This window comes from Notechis scutatus, chromosome 13, assembly GCF_049901735.1.
Source record: "Notechis scutatus isolate UNSWTSFEM ecotype Mainland chromosome 13, rNotScu1.2, whole genome shotgun sequence".
Classification (NCBI taxonomy): domain Eukaryota; kingdom Metazoa; phylum Chordata; class Lepidosauria; order Squamata; family Elapidae; genus Notechis; species Notechis scutatus.
This window is the reverse complement of record NC_142021.1, coordinates 2,947,236-2,972,614: the sequence shown is the minus strand read 5'-3', so window position 1 is coordinate 2,972,614 and position 25,379 is coordinate 2,947,236. Positions and strand designations below refer to the sequence as shown.

Below are 25,379 nucleotides of genomic sequence, written 5' to 3'. Positions count from 1 at the left end.
AACTCCCAGAATTCCCCAGCCAGCCATGCCTGCTTTTTCTCTCTCTCTCTTAATCTCCTACAGTGGAGAGAGATTGCAGAGGAAGGGATTGCAAGAGGGTTAAGCTATGCTGGCTGGAGAATCCTGGGAGTTGAAGTCCACAAGTCTTAAAGTGGCCAAGTTTGGAGACCTCTGCCACAGCATCTATTCCTATTGGTTCCATAGCAGGAACAAATTCCCCCGTGTGAAAAGAACAAATAAATACAGAGGAGGGTTTGCTGGCAGGGTCCCGTCCCCAACCTGGTTCATCGAACAGCCCCCCCCACCCCACCGTCTCCTTCACCACTGGTCCAAGGCAGAGGGAAGAGGAGGAGGAGGGGAGCCTCCACCTCGGAGGTCCTTCAGTCCAGACGTGATTCTTCTTCTTTGCCAGATGGTGGGCGGAACCACCTTCATTTCTTCCTCTCCTCTCCCTTCCGAGAAAGATGGTGTGAGCTCACCCGGTAGGCCGCCATGTTCTCGTTGCGCTTATTGCGATCGTAGCCGGAAACGCCCGTAATGGCCGGATCAAAGCCGGATCCCAGATCTGGTTCTGCCAAATGGAGGAAGAAACGGGTCAGCCGGGAACTTTTAGCTGCAGGAACGGCTGCAGCAGTGGTGGGATTCAAATAATTGAATGACCGGTTCTCCGCCGTAATCGGGTGGGATTCAAAAAAATTTAACAACCGGTTCTGTGGGTGTGGCTTAGTTGGTGGGCGTGGCTTGGTAGTCATGTGACTAGCTGGGTGTGGCCAACTCAATATCACTCACATCGAGGCACGCATCTCCTCGCCTGGCCTCTTATGACTGTGGGGATGCTGCAACAGTCGTAAGTGTGAAAAACGGTCATAAGTCACTTTTTTCAGTGCCATTGTAACTTTGAATGGTCACTCCACACAAGCAAAGTACCAGCAAAGGAGGGGGAAAAAACTCCAGAGAAGTTCCTGAGACAGGAAGTCTAGTCCTGCCAAGAATGTAATAAGGGTTAACAGAGAGGCAGTTTCTGTAAGCAACACCAGAATGTTTCCTTCCTGCCTTCCTTACAGGATTAGCCCTGTAATTTCTTCTAACAACCGGTTCTCCCAACTGCTTAGAAGGTTAACAACCGGTTCTAGCGAATAGGTGCGAACTGGTAGAATCCCACCCCTGGCCGTGATGATTTCTTCCAACAACCGGTTTGTCAAACTGCTCAGAAAGTTAACCGGTTTTCCTGAACTGGTTTGAACTAGCTGAATCCCGCCACTGAGCTGCAGTCTCAATGGAGCTGGACACCTATCCCGCCCCCCGCCCCCCAAAAAAATTGAGGGTTTATTCCACCCCTGCTGGATGGGTGCAAGCTGTATTTTTTTTTTAGTGCATGCAGGCTAGCTGGAGATGCCACCAAACAGGTGCAAAGGATTCCCAGCAGAATCTGGGATTCTACAACTCCAGCCATCCGAATCTCGTTTGTTACGATACCGCGGAGCTGGAACCTTTCGACGCCCCTCCAATCCTGCAGCCAGAGGATGTATCCATCCCCAACCCTTCCCACCAGCAAGGGAGTCAAGGCAGGCCAAACCATGCTAGGATTTTTTTTTAAAGGGAAGAGGGGAAAAAAAGAACGTGTGTTCAGGAAGGTGATGGGCGCAACAGGAAAAGGCTGGCATGCAAACTTTTGGAACGGAGGTAGAAGGTGAAAACCCCATGGCACCTGCCAGGGTGACCTCTGGCTCGCCGGGATCCTGGTGAATAATGCACCATGCGTTGGAAGAACAGGAAGGGGAGGGGGGGAGAAGACAGGCCCTCGGCGTTGAGCATTACCTGGCCAGATGATAGCTTCCAGCAAGGTGACTCTCCTAGCCAGGAGCTCCAGCTGTTCTAGGAAGCTTGGCAAGCTAATGGCCTGGCGGGGAGCGAGAAGAGCAGAGTGGAAATTGACTGACCCACCCCAGAAGGACTGACCCCCCCCAGAAGGAACAAGAAAGGGAAGTTGGAGGGGGGGGAAAGTCCTGAGCCCAGGAACCAGAAGCCAGGGTCCTCTGGAAAGGTGGCATTGGAGGCGGGGGGTGGGATGAGTGGGGGGCAGAGGGTCTTCCTTGTGGGGCAGAGAGAAAGGCGCTCGGGTATTTCTCCCATGTATGGAACCTGTGGGAAGGGAAGGTTCCACGTTTGCTTGTCAGAAGCTGGCTGGGAATATCGTAAATCAGGGGCGGAGGGGAAAACGGCGGCCCTTTCATGACTTGTGGACTTCAACTCCCAGGATTCTGGCTCATTGCTGGCTCTGGAATTCTGGGAGTCGAAGTCCACGAGTCATTAAAGGGCCGCCGTTTCCCCACCACCATCTATGCTCTTTGTTTTTTCTAAACAAACTTTATTGATTACACAACTAAAATGTCAAACGAACACATACACAACACACAGAAAGAAAGAAAAAACGATTAAAAACTAGCAATTCTATTATCGACAGTCTATGGTTCCTTGTTCGTTATCAATATTGGTGACATAGTTACAAATACATCTTATTGCGAGTATATAATTACTACCTCTTTCACGTTTTACAGCATTTACTAATATATTTTCTATTTTTGTTCTATCCAGTCATACCAGCATTCCCAGCTTCTATATTGTGATGTTTCTTTTTCCTTAAGTGCTAAGGTTAATTTATCCATTAACCTTCACCTCTGCTCTTAAAGGGCGATCTTATGTCGCCTTGAATACCACAACCGTCCAATCATGCAGTCCACCCAGGAAGGTATAAATATAAGGCTTTAAAATAAAATAAAAAAGAAAGCTGAGATCAATTGTTGTCACAATCCCTGCACACTTAAACCCCACACTTTGATAAGGCCGATTCCTGAGGTCTTGTCTCTCTTTGGATCTGGACCCAGCTTCTCCAAGTTGCCCCCTGAAAAATGTATTTTCTGGGAGTCTACAGCATCCCTCACCAAAACATCGTTAAAAGAAATCTTTTTTCCTTTCTTTTCTCGCCAGGGGGAGCCCTCTGAAGGCTAATGGGTCCAAATCCCAGTCAAGGGCTTAGGTACCTGCCTATAAAGCAGCGTCTCTGGGAAGGGAGGAAGGAAGGGAGGAAAAGAGCATGAGAAAGGGTGAAAGAAGAAGGGAGGGAGGAAGAAAGAAAGAAGGAAGGAAGGAAAAGAGGGGCATGAGAAAGGGAAAAGAGGGAGGAAAAGCATGAGAAAGGGAAAAGGTAGTTAGGAAGGAAGGAAAGAAAGAAAAGAGCATGAGAAAAGAGGAAGGGAGGAAAGAAGGGAGGGAGGAAAAAAGAAGGAGTGAAAATAGCATGACAAAGGGAAAAGGGAAGGAGGGAGGAAAAGCACGAGAAAGGGAAAAGGAAGGTTGGGGGAGGGAGGGAGGGAAGGAGGGAGGGGGGAGGGAAGGAAGGAAGGAAGGTAAAGAGGAGCATGAGAAAGGGGAAAGATAGGTGGGAAGGTGGGAGGGAAGGAGGGAGGGAGGAGCCAGGCCATCTGGCCAGAGTGGGATATCTCCCTTTTAATATGCACAATCCAGCTCCCACCCTCCCAGACAAAGAGATAGGACGTCGGGGCAGCTTCTCTCAAGAGATGCATCCATTCCAGAAGAGCCTTCTCTACCTTGGTTCCTTCCTCCATCAAGAGGAGACAAAACCTGGGATGCCATAAGCTGCAGCCCCCTTCTGTCTGGGAAGCTCAAGATTGGAGGGAGGTGGGCTCCGAGACCCCCGGCCCCCTTCGCCCCTGCTACAAGCTGCTACAACTTGGTGTTTTGGTCTGTCCTCCTCCTCCTCCTTCCTTTCCCTGTCTCTACTCACCATGCAGCCCAATCATGGCCTCCAAGATTAAAACCCTTTCTGCTAAAATCTTCAAAGCCTCTCGGAGCTGGTGTAAACCCTCCCCCTGCGGACGAAAGAGACAGACACAGCCGTGAAAGGAAGGCACGCACACACGTGTGCAAGGGTGGGGAGTGGGGAGTGAGAGAGAGAGAGAGAGAGAGAGAGAGAGAGGAGAGCAAGGGGTCCGCCATGCCTTTCCTAGGTGGCCCAACTTTCTCGCAGGCATCCCGATCCCCCCCAAACGCTCGTGTGTGTGTGTGTGTGTGTGTGTGTGTGTATGCATGTGTGTGTGTATGTGATGCCCCCCTCAGAGTCTGAATCCAAGGAGGAAGAGGAACAGCTGACAGGGAGTGGGAGTGTGGCTCCCTTGGCTGTGGAGGAAACTGGGGAAGGGCAAAGTCCGGCTGGGCAGAGCAGGGAAGAGGTAGAACAAGGGAGAGGGAGTTTAGAGGAAGACTCAGGCCCACTCCCTCTTCATCCTAAGGCATGCAGGGAGGAACGGAGAAGGGAGCAACATGGGTTGCGTGGCTTACGGGGGAGGAAAGGGCCCTGATTCACTTCATTAGCTACAGCTAGGAAGGGAGCTTAAAAGAGATGCATGCTGAGAACGGTGGTTGCTGAGAACAAACATGAGTTTATCTTGTGTTGACTTTGGTTATCTGTGTTCCTGGCATCCTCCCAACCGGGTTAATTACGGCCATTCCTTTACGGCTGGAATTCCTTCTCCTGCCCTGCCAAACTAATTACCTCATCTTGCCTTGTTTGGACTTTAATTTACAGTTTGTGTTGACCATGATTTGGACTTGATTCTCTGCAGCCCAAGGCTGTTCCTGGGAGAGTTTTTCTCCAGCCAGAAGGTAACCAGGACATTGGGGGCAATGTGGGAGCAAACAAAGGGACCCCTACTGATTCTCTGATTGTGTGGCCTTTGTACCACGCCCCTTTGGGCTGTACCACTCATCACAGAGTGTGTGTGTTGTGTGTGTGTGTGTGTGTGCGAATGCAATTATTATTCACAGGCAGGAAGGGCAGTTTAGTCTTTCATGCACAATTTTTCTGGGGAGGGAGATGCCATGCAGGCAAAGACAACCAGCTGGTGCAGGATTTGGGGAACTCAACCGGCTAAAAATGGGGGGCCAGCATGCTGTCAGGAGAAGGTTGGGGGAGGAAGGGGGTCTTTTTTTTTTTTGCATTACATCCTCAGGTGCCTGCAAACGCCCCACTCCCACTCCGAAGAAGTACTGGGTTAGAACCTGGAAGCCATCCACACCAATCCTCAGTCCAGCGTGCAGGAAGTTTGCCGTGACCACGTCCCGTGGCCCAGCCGCGACGGGTTAATTGGTGATTATGAATTCATTCATTTGTGGTTCATGCTTTACAGGGGTTTGGTCTCAGAGCTCCAGGGGGCATCTAAACCAGCTTTTCCTGACCAGCTTCTCCTTGGCTGAGCTGTGACTGAGCACCCAAGACTCCACAGTCCTTCCTCTCCTCTCCCTCTCTCCCTCTCTTCCTTCCTTCCTTCCTTCCTTCCTCACCCAGCTCCTTTTAGCACTGATGATGTTACCTAGTTGGGTCATGAAACACCTGCAAGAAAACCATCAAGCTCAGAGAGCACTAAGGACCCCAAAGTCCTCCTCCTCCTCCATGCAAACCCTTCTAGCCCTGATGATGGGTCATGAAACGCCTGGAAGAAAACCATCAAGCTCAGAGAGCACCAAGGACCCTACAATCCTCTTCCTCCTCTATTCCACCAACCCTCCCTCTCCCTTCTTCCCTCCATCCTTCGTTCCTTCCATCCATCCTTCGTTCCTTCCTTCCATCCTTTGTTCCTTCATTCCATCCTTCCTTCCTTTCCTTCCATCCTTCGCTCCTTCCATCCATCCTTCGCTCCTTCCTTCCATCCTTCGCTCCTTCCATCCATCCTTCGTTCCTTCCTTCCATCCTTCATTCCTTTCCTTCCATCCTTCGCTCCTTCCTTCCATCCTTTGTTCCTTCCTTCCATCCTTCCTTCCTTTCCTTCCATCCTTCGTTCCTTCCATCCATCCTTTGTTCCTTCCTTCCATCCTTCGTTCCTTCTATCCATCCTTCCTTTCCTTCCTCCCTCACCCAAATCCCTTCTAGCACTGATGACATTGCCTAGTTGGGTTATGAGACGTCTGCAAGAAAACCACCGAGCTTGAAGAGCACTGAGGACCAACCCTGAGCTACAAACATTCTCTCTTCTATCAGTAATTCTTTGGCATTGATTGGCTTGAACATTTTCAATTAAAAATTGGAAAGAGGCGACAAAAAATTGGGGGGTGGGGGAGAGAGCTGACGACCTCACAACTGTTCTGCCTTTTCTTCTTCTGGCTGAATGTCCTTTGGAAGGCTGCTACCCCCTTGTCCTTGGGCAGGTGGGACCAATTGTTTTAAGAGCCGGGGTCCTCTCACAAAGGTAAGAGCTATGGAGGAGAGAAAGGGAGGGAAAAAAATGGGGATATATCACCCAAAACGTACCCAGGACCCCTTCTCGCCTGGGTCACCCTTGAGACCTGATTCCCCCTGAAAGAAACCAAAAATAAGATGTTAGAAAACAAGGGAAGACTCTCTCTCTCTCTCTTTCTCCCTGGCTCTTTGCTGAAAAGGAGTTGGACTACAACTCCCATCACTCCTGGCCAGGTAGGACGGGGGAAATGGGCACTGTAAGAGGTGGTCCATACTGTATTTGAGGACAGCAAGATTCAAGAGAATATCCACATTTCTCTTTCTTGGAGAAAGGGTATATAGGACAGTGTGTCAACTCCTAAAATATTTCTATAGTCTTTTTAGAGTGGCCAACAGAAAGGGGGGGTGGGGAGCAGTGAGGCAGCTTGGAAACCAAAAGTGCATTCCGTAGTTTTTCAAAGATAGTAACTAGGAGACTGAAGTTTCTACTTTGCAAAATTCTAATTGGAGAACATGATTGATGACTCTGGGCTATGGATGTGTCCCATTGGAGAATATGAATTACGATACACCCAGAGGGGTGGGGGGGAAACCAAGGTCAAGGGTGACAATGAATTATGTGTCTCAGAGTCAGCTACACCCGGGCAGTGCTGGACATGTTTACTCCTAATAAATCCTTTGGAAGTTTTGGAAGTTTGGCTCGAGACTCATGATTTAATTGAAGGGTAACTGCCAGAATCCTGACAGAGTGTTTCTCAACCCTGGCAACTTTAACAACATAAATTTTGGTCTCAGTGGTGGCCGTAAATCAAGATCTACCTATACTAGGTATCACAACAGACTTGAAGGACATGCACGGACCAAGATGCTTGTCAGCCTTCAAGACTCCTTTCTTTCGCTAACTTTTCAGCTGCCATAGTAACGGGGGGAGGGTGAATCAATTGGGCTTTGTGGGGTGGGAAGTGTGCTGGAGGCTTTAGAGAATGAGCTGTATAACTTGGGGAAAACTTTATTGTTTATGCTTCCTTGCTTGCTTACTGCGCAACTGCAGCTCTTTATCAAACCAGGCCAAGGTCAACGGCCAGATGTCTGCATCACCACCTGAAGATGCCCCACATGACACTATATACATCTTCAATTGGATGGACTGTTTGAACTATTGTGGGTGGAAACATTGCCATAACTTTGTATACAGTATGTGATTTCTGTGCGTACATTCTCAGATCTAAAATCCTTTTGATGCTACCACTTGATTTCCAGTAAAAGTCCTTTTCTCTATAACAATGGAGTCTAAGGGTATTGTTAGGTATAACATTGATACCCAACAAGGTTTGGGTGGATAAATATATAAACTAAGGTATCATAGTTTAAGTGTTTGTAACTTTAAGCACCACACTGCATGTAATTAGCCAATTAAGGGTGCGGTTAGAAACTGCAATAAGAGGAAGCAGGAGAAAGCTTACTGACTACTGCCTATTGCCTACTGCCTACTGTTTTACTGATTACTGTTTGCTGTTTACTACTGTTTTACTGCGACTGTCTACTGTTTGATTGTTCTACTGAATATCCAGCGTTATCCTCTGGAGAAAGGCATCGGAGGAGGAGAAGATATCTTTATCGGCTGATAAAGATATAGTAAGGACTATTATCTGGACTGAGTTAATGAGTCTTACTGAATGGATATATTGTGAATGACATACGGACTGATTGACAATGCTTAAACTCTAACTGGATTAAAAACTATTTAAACTACAAACAGTGTTTGTGTTCAGTGTGTGTATACTCTAAAACCCTTCATCTCTCATTTGGCTGCCTGGCTTGACTGCTGCTGCATACTCTGCTAGGGTTTATCCCCAAACACTAACAGGTATCTTTCTTGGATTTTGAATGGAGCACCATCTGACAATGCAACATGAAGTCAGTTGTTCATTTGGGCGTCAGGAAGGAAAACTATTTGATGTAGCTCACCCATCTTTGTTTCAGGGGTACATGGCTTGGGATCCCCAACTTCCCCAGATAGCCAAACTGGAAACTCACCTTCTCGCCTTTCGGTCCAAGGGTACCAGCAGCTCCGTCAGTACCTGGTGATCCTGGAATTCCCTGGAAGAAATTATCCCATGGTCTCAGACTAGGGGCTGGAATTCCATCCTTCTTCCCAAAAGGGAATTCCTTTCAGGTTCCCAAATTCTCTTCCTGGAGAGACGGTTGGTCTACTTACGTCACGGCCCGGAGAGCCTGGTTTTCCAGCAGGTCCTGGAGGACCTAGAAAGAGAAGAAAAATAAGCACATCTTGGTCAACCTTCTACTTCTACTGAACGGTTGTTGACAGGAAAGGGGGCTGAAGATGATTTGTGGGAATTGAAGTCCGCACACTTCTTATCCGCGCCTCTTAAAGTTGTCAAGGTTGGGAAAACCCTAGCCAAGTCTGGAAGAATGTAGTTTGCGGGTTGGCAACCTTAAACACTGTTCAATTCTGGAGCCGACCGGAAGTCCGGTTCCATCACTATAGAGCAGTAATGGCGAACCTTTTTGTTGTGGTATGCTGAAAGCATGCGCACACCGGCACCCACAATGCACTGCGGGGGGGGCCTGCACATGTGCAATACCGCCTTCCCCCTGCACTGTGCATGCGCGCACCTCCCAGCTGATTTTCGGCCCATTTGAGGCCTTTTTCGCCCTCTTGCACTCTCAGGAGGTCGAAAAACGGGCCTTCCAGAAATATCGGAAGTGCTGAAACGGGCCTGTTTTTCAGCCACCAAAGGCTGCAGAGGCTTCCCCTGAGCTCCAGAGGCCGTCCGGAAGCTGAAAATGGGCACTTCCGGTATTTCTGGAAGACCCTTTTTTTGGCCTCCTGAAGCTACAGAGGCTTCCCTTGAGCCTCTGGGAGGCCAAAAATGGCCTCAAACGGGTCAAAAATCAGCTGGGAGGTGCAAATTGTGGCACTGACCAGCAACAGGGAGCCGCAGCAGAGGGATGAAAGAGCCACATGCGGCTCCAGAGCCGCAGGTTGCTGACTCCTGATCTAGTTCTAATGTTCAATGATTGAAGCGTCCTGAAGAGGTCTCACTTACTTGGGTCATCCCCACTGATGACGGAGAGCTGTGGTTGTCCCCTTGCCTCTGGACGCCTGGCTTTCATTTATTAAGGTAATATATTTGCCCAGAAACCAGGTTCCTAGGCAGCTTAAAAAATGTTTATTGCCCCATTATTGTACACCCAAAAGCCATTAAGACTTTTACAATCGGTATTTCCAGACAGGTTGGGGATGTGACCATTCTTACCTGTTGGGCCCGGAAGTCCCGGAGGTCCAGCTGGACCAGTTACAGCCGTTTCTGGGAAGGAGTTGGAGAGAAGCAAATCTCCTAAGACATAAGAGAAAAGAAAGACCATGAAGAACCTCTCATTGAGAGCACCCATGTATATTCTCCTTCTCCTCTCTCTCTTCTCTTTCTTCCCCTTTCTCTCTCCTCTCCTATCTTCTCCCTCCCTCCCACTCTTCTCTCTCTCTTTCCCTTTCTCTCTTCTCTCCTTCTCCTCTTTCTCTCTCCCTCCTCCCTCTCTTCTCTCTCTCTTCTCTCCTCCCTCCCTCCCACTCTCTTCTCCTTCCCTTTTTCTCCTCTCCTTCTCCTCTCCTCTCCCTCCCTCCCTCCTCTCTCCCCCCTTCTCTCCTTTTCCTATCTTCTCCTCCCTCCCACTTCTCCTCTCTTTTCTCTCTCCTTCTTATCTCTTTCTCCTTCTCCTCCTCTCTCCCCCTCCCTCCTATCCTCCCTCTCTCCTTCTCTCTCTCTTCCCTCCCTTCTCTCTCCTCCTCCTCCTCTCCTCCTCTCCTTCACCTATATTCTCCCTCCCTCCTTCCCTCCCTTTCTCCCCTTTTCTCTCTCTCTCTCTCTCTTCCCTCCTCTCTCTCTCTCTCTCTCCTCTGCACATAAACAATTATAGGAAAGCTCTGAGATGCATGGACTACAACTCCCAGCATTCCCCAGCCAGCTTTACTTGGATTTTACCTTGATCTGGGATTGGTGAAATTTGGGGCCCGCGACTGGAGCCGGGGGTCCCGGAGGTCCCGGGGGTCCTGGGAGACCCTTCTCACCAGGAAAGCCCCTGGCCCCATCTTGTCCTGGTGGACCAGGTGGACCTACAGGACCTGGAAGAAATAAAGGCAGACAGTGGAGAAGGATGAGCCCAAGCAAGGCAACTCACTACGCTGTGGTGGCGCAGTGGTTAGAGTGCAGCATTGCAGGCTAATTCTGCCAACTGCCAGCAGTTCGATCCTGACCGGCTCAAGGTGGACTCAGTCATCCATTCTTCCAAGGTGAGTAAAATGGGGACCCAGATTGTTGAGAGCAAGAGGCTGACTCTGTAAACTGCTTAGAGAGGGCTGTAAGCACCATGAAGCGGTATATAAGTCTAAGGGCTATTGCTATTGCTTTGCTCTTGCTTTTCTCCTTCCTTCCTTCCTTCCTTCCTTCCTTCCTTCCTTCCTTCCTTCCTTCCTTCCTTTCTTCTTTCCTTGGCTCCTTCCTTCTCTCCCTCCCTCTCTCCTTTCCTTCCTTCTTTCCTTCCTTCCTTCCTTCCTTCTCTCCCTCCCTCCCTCTCTCCTTTCCTTCCTTCCTTCCTTCCTTCCTTCCTTCCTTCCTTCCTTCCTTCCTTCCTTCCTTCCTTCCTTCCCTTCCCTTCCTTCCCTTCCCTTCCCTTCCCTTCCCTTCCCTTCCCTTCCCTTCCCTTCCCAGTGGTTAGAATGCAGTATTGCAGGCTAACTCTGCCCACTGTCAAGAGTTTGATCCTGACAAGCTTGAAGTTGACTCCGCCTGCCTGCCTCCCTCCCTCCCTCCCTTCCTGTGCAGTAGTTAGAAAGGAGTATTGCAGGCTAACTCATCTCACTGTTGGCAGTTTGATCCTGACCGGCTCAGAGTTGACTTCCTTCCTTCCAAGGTGGATAAAATGAGGGCCCAGATTGTTGGGGGGGGGGGCAACAGGCTGACTCTGTAAAACCACTTAGAGAGGGCTGGAAAGCACCGTGAAGCGGCCTATAAATCTAAGCCCTATTGCTATTTATTATTATTATTGCTAAGTGCTATAATCACAGCCCTGCCCTGATGTTCACCCAGGAAAGACTCCAAGGGCAGATTTTAATCCATGTTCTTTCGAATCTGAACTGAGATGCTCAAGATTGAAGGGGCAAAACCAGGAAGTGCACCCCATAAGAAGCTTACTTACCCTGCGGTCCAACAGGGCCCTTGACTCCAGGAATGCCCGAAGGGCCCCGGATCCCAGCGTCCCCCTTAGGCCCTATGGGGCCCGGGGGCCCTTGGGAAGCCAATTTTCCTGGAGCACAAAAGAGAGAGAAGGGGAAACTCAGTAAAAGTTTTGCAAGGTTGTCAATTTGGGGGATATCAATCAACGGGATCGTAACTGCAGGAACAAAGAGTCCTCAGATTTCAAGAGTTCTTTTAGTGACCGATGTTTACAGCAGCATTTAAAAAAAATGACCAGTTTTTCAAACTGCTAACTAGAGCATACAAAACATTGGCTAGACCAATACTCGAATACAGCTCATCAGTCTGGAACCCACATTACGTATCTGATATTAACACAGTGGAGAAAGTCCAGAAATATTTCACAAGAAGATTTCTCCACTCCTCTACTCGTTGTAGAATACCTTATGCCACCGGACTTGAAATTCTAGACCTAGAAAACCTTGAATTACGCCGTCTTCGGTCTGATCTAAGTATAGCATGTAAAATCATACATTGCAATGTCCTACCGGTCAATGAATACTTCAGCTTCAACCACAACAACACAAGAGCAAACAATAGATACAAACTCAGGGTTAACCGCACCAAACTTGATTGCAGGAAATCAAGCCACAGAGTGGTCAATGTCTGGAATACTCTACCTGACTCTGTGGTTTCTTCCCCAATCCCCAAAAACTTTAACCTTAGACTGTCTACTATTGACCTCACCCCTTTCCTAAGAGGTCTGTAGGGGGCCTGCATAAGCGCACCAACGTCCTTGTCCTATTGTTTCTTTTTATTTTTCTTATATGTATCAATTTCATGTATTCATAACTATGTATATACTTATACCTGTTATCTTGTAAGCGATTGACAAATCAAATAAATAAAAAATGAATAAAATGGAGATCAAAATTCAGTGCAACTGGCCTCTACGTGTAATTTATAGCTAATTGAAAGCCGCTGAAGCTTCCCTGATCCAGCTCCCCCAAAAAGTGTCTTTGCTACTAACCAGCCACTTGGGAGGGATGTGTGTGTGTGTGGGGGGCTACATGGTGATGCAATTAGGAGTTGCAGGGGAAGGGGTTGTAAATTCGGTCCAGGCTGCCTGAAGACCTCTCCCCCAATCGGTCATATTCTTGCATTTGTAGTTGTGGTGGTGTTGTTTTTCTTCTTCGCTGGGCTAGGCGAAGGTGGTCCGTTCCCCATCCTCTCCAGAGGAAAATGGAGCAGCCCCCTCCCCTCTTAAACCTCCCCCCTCCCCCCCAAAAAACAGGAGCCCTTGTCCACCCCACACACACCCCTTCCCAGCAACCCCTTTGTGCAAAATGGAGGCCCGGCGGACGATTTTTCTCAGCGCTTACACACCAAACCAGAAGCATATGTTGTGTTGCAGGGAAGGGAGGGGGTAGGGGGTCGTGGGGAGGGGGGGAGATAAACCTTTCCAGCTGCAGAAAATGAAACCAGTGCCGGAGCGGAGAGGAGAGAGTGCCAGATGCCCTGGGCGCAGCCGTCTTCGGTCACAGCCCACTAACAACCCTGGATTTGGGGAGGGGGCCCAGAGGGAGCTGGAGATCATTCTCTGAAATAGATTATTTTCCCCCTCCCCCTTCAGGCCTGTGTTCTGGTTCTGGTTCTTCTATTCCTATTCCATTCCATTCTAAATTTCTCTTCTCTTCTTTTTTTGTTCTTCTTTTCTATTCATATTCCATTCCATTCCATTCTACTCTCCTCTACTGTAGTCTGTATTTCTTTTCTTTTCTCTTCTCTTCTCTTCTTGTTCTTCTAGTCCTATTCCATTCCTATTCCTATTCCTACTCCTATTCTATTGTTTCAGATTCTATTCTATTCTAAATTCTATTCCATTCCTATTCCTATTCTATTATTTCAGATTCTATTCTATTCTATTCTATTCTAAATTCTATTCTATTATATTCTAAATTCTATTCTATTCTATTCCAAATTCTATTCCATTCCTATTCCTATTCTATTATTTCTGAAATATTCTATTCTATTCTATTCTAAATTCTATTCTATTCTAAATTCTATTCTATTCCAAATTCTATTCCATTCCTATTCCATTATTTCTGAAATATTCTATTCTATTCTATTCTAAATTCTATTCTATTCTAAATTCTATTCTATTCCAAATTCTATTCCATTCCTATTCCTATTCTATTATTTCAGATTCTATTCTATTCTATTCTATTCTATTCTATTCAAAATTCTATTCTATTCTATTCTAAATTCTATTCAATTCTAAATTCTATTCAATTCTAAATTCTATTCTATTCTACGATCACGTTGCCATGGCTGCCACCTTGACTTTTTTGAACGCACCACGCAGACACCCATTGCAGGCAGCCTTCCTTCTCCCTCACTCACCCATCCCACGTTCTTCTCCGGGTTTTCCTTGCGTGGCCTGAGAGGGCCACAGATTCAAAGGGTCGGGGGCAGCATCGCCCGAGGCGGTCAAGCATCGTCGAGATACAGCCGAAGGACCGGATTCACCTGCCGTGAACGTTGCTACCTGGGGGCAAAAAAAAGAAAAAGAAAAAAAAGGAACGGATTCAATCATGCAATTGTCCCCCTCCCATGATCCCGCCCCCCCCGGAAGAGGCTTCAGAGAACAGAGGCCCAAAAATACAGCTGGCCCCCATTGCAGCGGGAGCTCAGAAATACAGTTCTAAATTAAAATTATTGCAAAAGAAAGAAAATAAAAGGCTGACCTTGGCTTCCAGGAGGTTGACTTTTGCCAAAAGCTCAGAGAATTTGCTGCAGTTGAAACAACCTGCAGAGTCCAAACAGAGAAAGGAGTTTTAATGTTTTCTTGGACGAGACAGAAGAAAGGATGATGAAATGCGGTGTTTTCTCTCTCGGGCACTGGAACATCATGCTCCAATATCTCATATTTATCTGTGTATTTCTTTATATTTCAAATTTCTTAATCGCCCATTTTCCTTTCATCCCCTTTCGATCTTGTGTTATCGCAGGGAGCAAACTAAGACGTGCAATTTCTTTGCAATGCTCTTGTTCGTTGGAAATCTTCTTCTATCTTCTTCTTTTATATATATCTATATCTATCTATATCTATATCTATATAATCTATCTATCTACCTATCTAAACGGCTCTGTGTGTGTGTGTGTGTGTGTGTGTGTGTTCGTTCCAGCATAACTCTGGAACGCCTTGAGCAATTTTAATTAAACTTGGTATACAAATTACTTACTCTCTGGAAACAAATACTGTGGGGGTAAGACACCCCTAACACCCCTTGGGGTGTGTGTTCTTGTGGTCTGTTAAAATACAGCCTGTTGTGCCTTCAAATGGCTTCTACCGTTACTGCCTTAAAATGGCTTCTACTGTACAGCGCTGTGGAGTTGCCATGGTAACGGCTTCACAGTACTCTACAAGAGGGCTCTCTCTGGTAAGGGGGGAAAATCCAACATTAGAAATTATGCTTGTTCCAGGTTGCTGAAAACAGGCCTTTTCCTGTCTAATACAGGATTAGGATAAATAAATCCCGGGCAACGGCAGGTTATTGGTTAGTTGGAAATATAAATGTCCTCTGTCTTTTATTTTCATTGTTAGCCTGTCCATCTCTATACAATCTATTAGGGCCTGGGATGCCTGGTAATGAGTGGTTTAGAAATAAAAATAAAATAAAATGGCAATTAGGAAAAGAATGAGGGAATGTGTAAATATGTAAATATACCATGGAGAAGACTGAGATGTAAGGATTAAAAAAATACTGATTTATAGTAAGAGTAAGATGTAATGGTAAAGGAATAAGTAAATACACATACTGAAAAATGTGAGGAGATGCAAAAGATGTCTTGATGTTGATAACAATGTATAAAGTTTTATTTTATGTTTTTAAAATTTGGAAACTTAATAAAATTTACTTTTTTTTAAAAAAAAAGGAAATATAAACGTCCCTCACCGGAATATGTTGCAGGTCGGACAGGCAGTCTGCTCAGAGCAGGGATGCCCTGTGAGGCACCTGGAGTATCTTGGTAGCTGACGGTGTCTGAAAAAAAACAAAAGAAAAAAAAAGTATGAAGGAGGCTCCTAAAGTCACTTTTTTTCTCAACTTACAACCATGTGCATTTAGTGCCTGTGACAACGGCACCTGGGGCTTAACTGTGGATTATTGAATAAAAGCCATGATTGTGTGCGATTAGGTTTATGGCCCATGGTGGTTTTGTACAAATCGAGGTTGATTCAGCTATAAGCTCTACACATCTTCCAAGGCTGTATTTTATACAGAGATGCAAGCTTTTGTCATTCTCTCTCACAAACACACAAGAGGTTGCATGCTCGACCGATACCTGCTTCGCAGTTGGCTCCTGAATGCCCAGGGCAACATTTCCACTCCAGAGCTGTGACCGTCTTGTACGCCTGCTTGTACGTCGGTCGGATCACCGTCCTGTAGCTGGACGACAAAACAAGGGTGAGCAGCTTCTTTTTAATAAAGTGCACCATCGTGCCTTATCATCCATGTCCTATTTATTCCTACCTATTTCCTGTATTCATACTCATGTTTATTCTTATACCTATTATCTCGTAAGCGATTGACAAATCAAATAATTAAATATATCAAAATAAAAAGGAGGGAGGGAGGGAGGAGAAACTGCAGGTAAATTAATACATGGATTATTTTTCCAGCACTCGGCAGCTTCTCTCTCTTCAACCCCAAGAGGAAACCTCCAGGGAGCAACCCATCCAGGGGACTTTCCTGATTGGAAAGTATGAGTAGCCAAGGAGGATGCAGAAGGAGTTGAGCAGTCACTAAGGGAGGTAGTCACTACATGAGGCCTGCCAGTAGAAGCAGCCTTCCACAACTCTTTTGGGTTGGAATGGTGAGAAGATACGGTGGGTTTGAGAGGCGTTAATACAGAGGTATTTCACGAGAAGAGTCCTCCAATCCTCCGCTCATAATAGATTACCTTATGCCACCAGGCTCGAAATTTTGGACCAGGACAACCCAGAACTACGCCACCTACTGTCTTGACCTAAGCTTAGTACACAAAATTACCTGCTCCATCACCCTACCTGTCAACAAGTACTTTGGCTTCAACCACAATCGCACACGGGCAAACAATAGATACAAACTCAAAGTAAACTCAAAGTAACTCGATTGCAGAAAACACGACTTCAGCAACAGAGTGGTCAATGCCTGGAACTCAATACCTGTTGTTACATCCTCAAACCCCCAAAACTTTAACCTTAGACTGTCCACCGTGGACCTCACCCCATTTCTAAGAGGTCTAAGCGCACCAGCTAGCCAACCGTCCCTGTCCTACTGTTCCCATTGATTCGTACTCATTTATTATGGGAAGAGAATAGAATAGAATTCTTTATTGGCCAAATGTGATTGGACACACAAGGAATTTGTCTTTGGTGCAAATGCTCTCAGTGTACATAAAAGAAAAGAAACATTTGTCGAGAGTCAAGAATCATCAGGTACAACACTTAATAATAGCCATAGGGTACAATAGAATAGAATAGAATAGAATAGAAGGATATAGGAATAGAATTTAAATAGGATGGGATGGGATGGAACAGGATAGAGAATAAGAAAAATAAAATAAAAGAAAAGAAAAAAGGAAAGGGTAGAGTAGAGTAGAGTAGAATGAGAAAGAATGGAATGGAATGGAATGGAAAGAAATGGAATAGAATAGAATAGAATAGAATAGAATAGAATAGAATAGAATAGAATAGAATAGAATAGAATAGAATAGAATAGAATAGAATAGAATAGAATAGAATAGAATAGAATAGAATAGAATAATTTATTGGCCAAGTGTGATTGGACACACAAGGAATTTGTCTTTGGTGCAAATGCTCTCGGTGTACATAAAAGAAAAGATACATTTGTCAAGAGTCAAGAATCATCGGGTCCAACACTTAATAACAGTAGTACTTATACCAGTTTATACTTATATGTTTATATGTTACGTTCATACTTATACTTGTTCTCTCATCCATGCTTGACAAACGAAAATAAATAAATAACATAAAATAAAATAAATGTCCCTCTCTCATCCGAGTCCTTACCTGCCCCCCGAACAGCCCATAGGCCAACGACAATTTTGGAAAACTCTCTGGAGATAGGTGCCATTTTGGATGTGACAGGAAACGGTCTTGGTCACCGTGTAGGAACACCAGTTTCTGAAAGAGACCACAAAGGCAGGATGTCAACAAGGGCAGCCCCTCCCAAGAGTTGATTTAATGTTGCCCCTGACAGCATCAACTTTGAAGTTCACCACAACCCCCGGTGAGTTGGCCATGTGGCGCCTCAGGCCCAGAGCCCACGTTTCCACGCTGCAAGACTTCAAAAGTAAAGCTCATTTTGATTTAAAGAAAGGCCTTGCAATCCGTCCAAAACTGGAGTGCCAGCCTAGAATCTTGTAAACTTACCAAACTCTTAGGAGACACCATCCAGTAAGATCAGATGCTCTTGCAAGATTTCGACCATCAAAATATACCCCCTGCTTCGCTATAAAACTAGCACAGAGAATTACAAGCCCCATTTAACTCATTTTTTGGTTGAATTCACTCAAATGGAGTTTGTCTTTGAGCGTGACCTATGTAATTTTTATGCATCCATGCAGTGTGCTGACTTGCAACCTTTCGCCCCTGAAAAGGATGGCGCATTCTATGTGATAAGGATGTGCCAGTGATGAACTGCTGTATGGGAAAGAGGATACTGGTTAGATAAGCCTGGTCTTTAGCCAACTTCTCCTACAAGCTTGCAAATTAATACGTGGATTTCAGGCGCCAGCTAATTCAGCTAGGATTTCCACATATACACAAGATAGAGATGAGAGGAAGGCTACAAAGCATATGGAGAAATTAAAGTCTTCTTATACCTTTAAGATTCTTAGAAGTCGAATAACTGCATTGTAAAACTCTCTAACTTAGATTTACATCTTTCCTTCAAAAGACAAATTGTCTTTCCGGCAATATTTACCTTTCATTATCTCATCTCCTATTGTCCTACTAATTGATCACAATTGACCACTTAAGGAGGCTATTAACAGCATACTTCAAAGGTGTGGATCCGGATGGAAGTTGCTACATTCCAAAAGAGGTACGGTTTCCTTCCCAGGGGGTGATGTTGGGGTGAAACATACCAATCCAGGAAAACAGATGGATTCAGATTGATTTAGATGGAGAGGGATGTAACTGATTGCAGGCATAATTGTTTTACAACAAGTGGAAGGTTAAGGAAACCTTTTCTACAACAGCAAGATAAGGAATGCCTATAGAGTGATAAATGCTTCACAGAAATACTTCTACACATACAAGAAAACACATGCCTTACAGCAAGATAGCAAATGCCTATAGAGTAACTCTCTGCTTAATGCTTAGTATAATATATCTCACGACGTTTCTTTAACTACATTTCTTTAGTTCTTTATTACAATCCCCATCAGTTTATTTCTTTGCTTTCCAAGAAAGAGAATCCAGGGCAGGATCTTTGGGATCTCCCTGGGAGAGCCAGATCATCCAGACCGTGGTGGCTTAACTCAAACAAAAGCTATCTTTCTCCACCACCCCCACAATGCAGCCCGGCCGTTCGCCCCAGCTGAGGAAGGCTACTGGGGAGCTGCTGAAGGCGTTCATTGTTGGCGTGGAACCACACGGGCTCTTGGCCATTTGGCCAACAAAGAGGAGATCGGGTGCTGGGTGCCCGTCACACAGGAGGTGGGAGGAAGGGGAACTTGGAAAAGGGTGCCAAAGGGCCCAGCTGCAAACCACTCTGAAAAGGCAGGAGGGGAAATTCCCTCCACCCTTCCCCAGTGGCTGCCAAGTGATCTGGAGAGGCTGAAATTTTCCACCCCAGAGTCATCTATCGCAGAAGGGGAGGCTGGAGGAAGGAAAGGAAACCCCTCCACCACCACCCACCCGCCATTCCACATGGGGGGAGGGGTTGTTCATGACACACCCCCCCCGTGCCTTTCCTCTCTCCACCTCTCCATCATCTCTCCAGCCCTTCAAGCGTGCACAAATCGGCCGTCCCCTCTTACAACATTTTAGAAGCGACAATTTTAGAGTTCATCTTTTGCACTTTCTGTCTCTTGTGCTTTTATCGAAATGCGAGGTGAACGTGTCATACGATTGGCCTCTTTCTTCTCCTTCTTCCTCTTCCTTCTTCTCCTTCTTCTCCTCTCCCTCTCCTCTTTGCTTCTCCTCTCCTCCTCCTTCTCCTCCTTCTCCTCCTCTCTTTCCCTGCTTCCTTCCTCCTCCTCCCCCCCATTCCTCTAGCCTGAGAGACCTAGGGGCATGAGACGCCAGGAGCCTCAGAGAGCCTCCAATCTCCTCCTTCTCCTCCTCCTCCTCCTCTTTCCTGTTCCTTCTCCTCCTCTCCTCAAACCCCATTCTCTTCTAGCACTGATGATGTTACCTAGTTGGGTCATGAGATGTCTACAAGAAAACAGGCAAACTCAGAGAGCACCAAGGACTTTCCAGTTATCCTTCTCCTCCTCCTCCTCCTCCTCCTCCTCCTCCTCCTCCTCCTCCTCCTCCTCCTCCTCCTCCTCCTCCTCCTCCTCCTCCTCCTCTCTCCCTTTCCTCCTCCTCCTCTCCGCAAACCCCACTCCCTTCTAGGTGATGTTACCTAGTTTGGTAATGAAACATCTGCAAGAAAATATCCAAGCTCAGAGAGCACCCAGGAGCCCTCACGTCAACCCTGAGCCATAAATATTCTCCTTTATGAGCCTTCCTATTTATCAAAGAAACTCCCAGCCCGTCAGGGGAAGAGCACATCCGCTGCTAATCATTCCCTTATTTGGAGTTAATTTTCTTTTTTTGGGGCCCATTGATTCAGACCTGGGGGGGGGAGGGGAGAGGGGGCAAAGCATTCAGCGAGGGAACTGCCGAATCCCTTGACAGCAAGCATTAAGTTCCAACTTCCTACAGGGGCTGACAGAAGCCCATCAATAAACATTAGGAGGAAGACAGGGCTCATTCAATAGCCTGGCACCAAAACGGGAGGCGGAGAAGTTTCCAGAAGGATTTCGTCCGGTCTCTTGCCAGGGAACTAACTTTGCGCTTCCAGGAAGGAAGATGGCTGGTGGGAGGCAAAGAAGGAGAAGAGGGAATCCCTGGCCGAGAGCCCCAAGCGGCCCTTGATAATCCCCCACCTTCCCCGAGCCACGTCCACACCTCGCACCGTTGGACTGTAGTGGTCCAAGGGCCCCGAAGGTGCTTTTGGGACAATCACCCCCTGGATGACAGAGGTTATCCCTGCTGACTTTTACCTATACAATTTGGGATGAACACCCTTGGAATGGGGTGGGAGCACGAATGGGTTTCCAGAGGAGAAAAAATGGCAGATGACAGGAACCACTTGCACCCCTCAGGTGACCCTGGGGACACAGAGAAACCTCTCCAAGTGGCTTCAAGGACCCTCTAAAAGGATGCAAATGACCAGCTGCAGGGAGAGGGAGAGGGAGGGAGGAAGAGACAGTGACAGAGAGGGAGGAGGGAGGAAGAGAGAGGAGAGAGAGAGGGAGGAGGAGAGGAAAGAGAGGAGACAAGAGAGAGAGGGATGGGGAGGAAGAAGAGATAGAGACAAGAGAGGGAGGGAGGAGGAGAGAGGGAGAGAGGAGAGAGGAGACAGAGAAAGAGAGGGAGGGAGGAAGAGAGAGGGAGGAGGAGAGAGAGAGGATGGGGAGGAAGAGAGGAAGAGAGAGAGGGAGGAAGGAAGAGAGAAGAGAAGAGGAGGGACAGAGAGAGAGGGACAGAGGTGGGAGGAAGGGAGAGAAGGGGAGGAAGGAGATAGAGAGGAGATGGGGAGGAAGGAAGAGAGAGATAGAGGAGGGAGGAGAGAGATAGAGAGAGAGAGGAGGAGAGGGAGGGAGGAAGAGAGAAGGCAGAGAGAGCAGGAGGGAGGAAGAGAGAGAGGATGGGGAGGGAGGAAGAGATAGTGACAAGAGAGGGAGGGAGGAAGAGAGAGAAGAAGAGAGGAGAGACAGTGACAGAGAGAGGGGGAGAGTTGGAAGAGAGAGAAGGGAGGGAGGATAGAGAGAGAGGGAGGGAGGGAGGAAGAGAAGAGACAGAGAGAGCAGGAGGGAGGAAGGGAGGGATGGGGAGGAGGAAGAGAGAGAGACAAGAGAGGGAGGGAGGAGGAAGTGAGAGAGAGAGAGATGGGGAGGAGAGGAAGAGAGTGGGAGGGAGGGAGAGAGAGGGAGAGGGAGGGAGGAAGGAAGAGAGAGGAGACAGAGAGTGGGAGGGAGAAAGAGAGAGAGGGATGGGGAGGAAGGAAGAGAGAGAGACAGAGTTTTTTTCAATGCTGTTAACACAGCAGGAGAATTTCCTGAGTGGCAATTAACATGCACAATGTAAACAAACACATTAAGGAAAACGAGTGAGAAGATAAACAGGAAAATTAGTAGACAGAAGAACCAGATGCTGCCATGCAGAACGTGCATTTCGAATGAGCCCAGAGCTCCCTTAAAAACCCACAAAGAATTTAAAAAAAAAAAAATCATTTTGGGCACTGCCCGGGAGGGAATCGAGTCAGCAGCAGGCGCCTCTTCCCAGCAAGAAGACTTCAATTATATTACAGTTTAATTAGATCCACGATAAATAAAAACCAAAAGCAACGGGAACAGCCACAAACTCCTCACCAAACTCTGAACAGGCAGTAGTCCTGGTCCTCTGGATTCCCTCTTGCATTCACACAATCATCTACATCTGAGCTAATAAAATTTGCTGTTCGCTTAGCATGCTATTACGGCTCAAAGAAATAAACCCCGTCATAGTTTAATACTACCTGGGAATGTTCTGCTTCCCAAGCCTTTTGGGGACTCTCTTGCCAATTTTTGCAAGCCAACATGTCGGGAATGTTGGCTTGCAACGTCCTTTGCCAGCCTGCTGCAGCCCCCTTTGCCAGTCCTGGGGGAGAGCAACAGATCGCCTTGTCAGTCCCCTGGCTGCTAGGCCCCACGTATCACAAAAGGCTCTTTATGTGCCTCTTTCCCCTGTAATTCAGATTCTTCTGAAGGCCTGTGGGTGGCCGGTCGGTCGGTCGGCCGGACAATCCCCTGGCCAGAGGACTTGGCTGGGAATAGGAGGTTAAAAGGTCTCTGCTTTGGAAGTGGCCACAATTGCTGCTGGAATGCTGGGCTCAGCATCTGGAGGGATGGAGGCCTGCCCGCAGCTGGATGGAGGCGTGCCAGCGGCTCAGAGGAGTGGAAGGCACAATTCTCTACTCTCTCACCTACTCCCCTCCCCTCCTCCAGCTGCAAGACCACCTTAGGAGTCCCCCTCATCCCAACCCACCCACCCAACAAGGCGTTTGGGGGTAGGCAATACGGGTGCCACACTTGGAGTTGAAGACTCTAGGAAATGTACAGAGAAGAGCAACCAGGATGATGAGGAGATTGGAGGCTAAAACATACGACGAACAGTTGCAGGAACCGGGCCTGGCTAGTCTAGGGAAGAGAAGGACCAGGGGAGACAGGAAAGCATCTTCCAATATTTGAGGGGCTGCCACAGAGAGGAGGAGGAGGAGGAGGCCAAGGTATTTTCCAAGGCACCTGAAGGCCAGAGAAAGAACAATGGATGGAAACTGATCAAGGAGAGATTCAACCTGGAAACAAGGAGAAACTTTCTGATAGTGAGAATAATCAACCAAGGGAACAGAAGTTGCCTTCGGAAGTTGTGGGAACTTCATCCCTGGAGACTTCCAAGAAGAGACTGGACTGCCATCTGTCAGAAGTGGTGTAGGGTCTCCTGCTTGGGTGGGGGGGGGGTTGGACTAGATGACCTACAAGGTCCCTTCCAACTCTGTTATTCTATATTCAGTGGGACAGCTTGCCTTCGGAAGTTGTGGGAGCGTCATCCCTGGAGGCTTTCAAGAAGAGACTGGACTGCCATTTGCCAGAAACCATTTGTAGGGTCTCCTGCTTGGGCAGAGGGTTGGACTAGATGACCTACAAGGTCCCTTCCAACTCTGATTATCTGTTATCTGATGCCCACAGAAGTTGGGGGCACTTGGGGACTCGGCCGTGCCCCTCTGGTCCAGGCTGCTGATAGTCCACTCCAGAGGAAGACCAGCGGTCCAGTCTGGCGTCTCCATGACCCCCCCTTTTCCGGTCTTGGGTCTATAATTAAAGGCACCCTCCTTCCGTCATTCATCCGGAGGAAACGCAGCGACTTCCCCTTCCTCCCTGTTGTTATCCAGGTTCTGATTTCCCCCCCACTTATTCTCCGTTTTCACATGTGGAGCCATGAGAGCGGGAAGCATCCTGACCCCAGCCAGATACAGAGGCCAAATCTGGCTTGCTGTCGCAACTGATGTTGTCAGCAATGCCCTTGGATGATTTTAACTCTGTTGTAGCGGGAAAAGGGGGGGGGAAATCCAGAGTCCCACCAGCAAAACAGCTTCTCTGAGCCTTGATGAAGCAGAAGGACTGGGGTTGGCTGGCTGGCATGAAAAACTCAAGGGGGCTACCGTGGAGCCCCCAAACCGGGACCCCTAGAGGCCATCTTGGGCCGGGCTTTTGTTGTGGCCCTTCGGCAGCCTGCAAAGACGGCAGCAGAGTCGGACAATGCGGAGGAACTACACTGTATTTCCAGCTGCAGCTAATGAAGGGAATCAGGGCCCGTTCTCCCCGTAAGCCAGGCAACCCATGTTGCTCTCTTCTCCGTTCCTCCGTACGTGCCCTAGGAGGAAGAGGGGTGGGCCTGGGTCTTCCTCTGACTTCCCTTTCCCTTGTTCTACTTCTTCCCTGCTCTGCCCAGCTGGACTTTGCCCTTCCCACTTTCTTCCAAAGCCAAGTTTCTGGAGCCACTCTCCCACTCCCTGCTGTTCGGCTTCCAAGCTCCAAGTGAGATTCTGACAGGGGCACGGCACATACAAAGCATCCTGAACCTAAGGGACTCCCAACTAGATCTTGCTTTAAAAAAAAAATAAGGCTGCAAATTCCTAGAGTTCTATGCTACAGCTGGGTTCAGGCGCAGCATGATATACAGTATATGCCATTATGATGGTTTCTTGATTGCTTGCAGCTTCCCTCTTTATAGGTATTTCCAGCTGCAGCTAATGAAGGAATCAGACCCTGTTCCTCCCCGTAAGCCAGGCAACCCATGTTGCTCTTCTGCGTTGCCCTCCAGGAGGAAGGAGGGAGGTGGGCCTGGGTCACTCCCCTGACTTCCCTTTCCTTGTTCTACCTCTTCCCTGCTCTGCCCAGCTGGACTGCCTGCCCTTCCCACTTTCTTCCTTCCAAAGCCAAGTTTCTGGAGCCAGCCTCGCCCACTCCCTGCTGTTACGGCTTCCAAGCTCCAAGTGAGATTCTGACAGGGGCATGGCAGCAGGGGTACAAAGCATCCTGAACCTAAGGAACTCCCCTGCAACTAGATCTTATGCTTTAAAAAAAAATAAGGCTGCAGAATTCCTAGAGTTCTATGCTACAGCTGGGTTCAGGCTCGGCCCGGACCTCCTCGCTTCCAGGGTCCAGTCTTGAACGCGGGGGGTGGGAGGTGGGGGCGCCGGGTCGGGGGAGGGAGGGAGGGAAGGGGCAAAGGCTCGCCTCTTACCTGCGGGAGGCGAATTGCAGCCCCGCGCGGGTCCAGGTGCCGCTGCTCGTCCGGGGGAGCAGGAGGAGCAGGCAGCAAAGCCGCGGCCAAAGAGGGGCGCGCAGAACCGGGCATGGAGAGGTTCTTCGACCCGCCGCCTCCATGGCTGCCCGCCGTCGCTTTTGCCCGTGATCTCCCCGCGGCGGTCCCGACGTTGGTGGAGAGGAAGAGAAGGAAATTGGCGGGGGAGGAGGGGAGGAGGAGGAGGAAGGCAGAGGACGAGGAGGGAAGAGGAAGAGGAGGAAGAGGAGGAAGAGGGAGGAGGAAGGCGGAGGAGGCGATCCACTCTCCGCGTCCGGAG

General features: G+C 48.0%; 1 protein-coding gene across 1 annotated transcript; it reads right to left on the bottom strand.

Annotated features, from left to right (window-relative positions):
• Positions 1-367: 367 nt before the first annotated feature.
• On the bottom strand, positions 368-25,272 carry EMID1 (EMI domain containing 1). Its single transcript, XM_087942663.1, is given in 15 exon segments — positions 368-571; positions 1,819-1,900; positions 6,326-6,370; positions 8,291-8,353; positions 8,472-8,515; positions 9,535-9,615; positions 10,258-10,285; positions 10,288-10,397; positions 11,471-11,578; positions 13,873-14,017; positions 14,217-14,278; positions 15,429-15,515; positions 15,817-15,920; positions 17,546-17,659; positions 25,040-25,272. Coding segments are annotated over 15 exon segments (1,356 nt in total). The 5' UTR covers positions 25,183-25,272; the 3' UTR covers positions 368-431.
• Between the last annotated feature and the right edge of the window lie 107 nt (positions 25,273-25,379).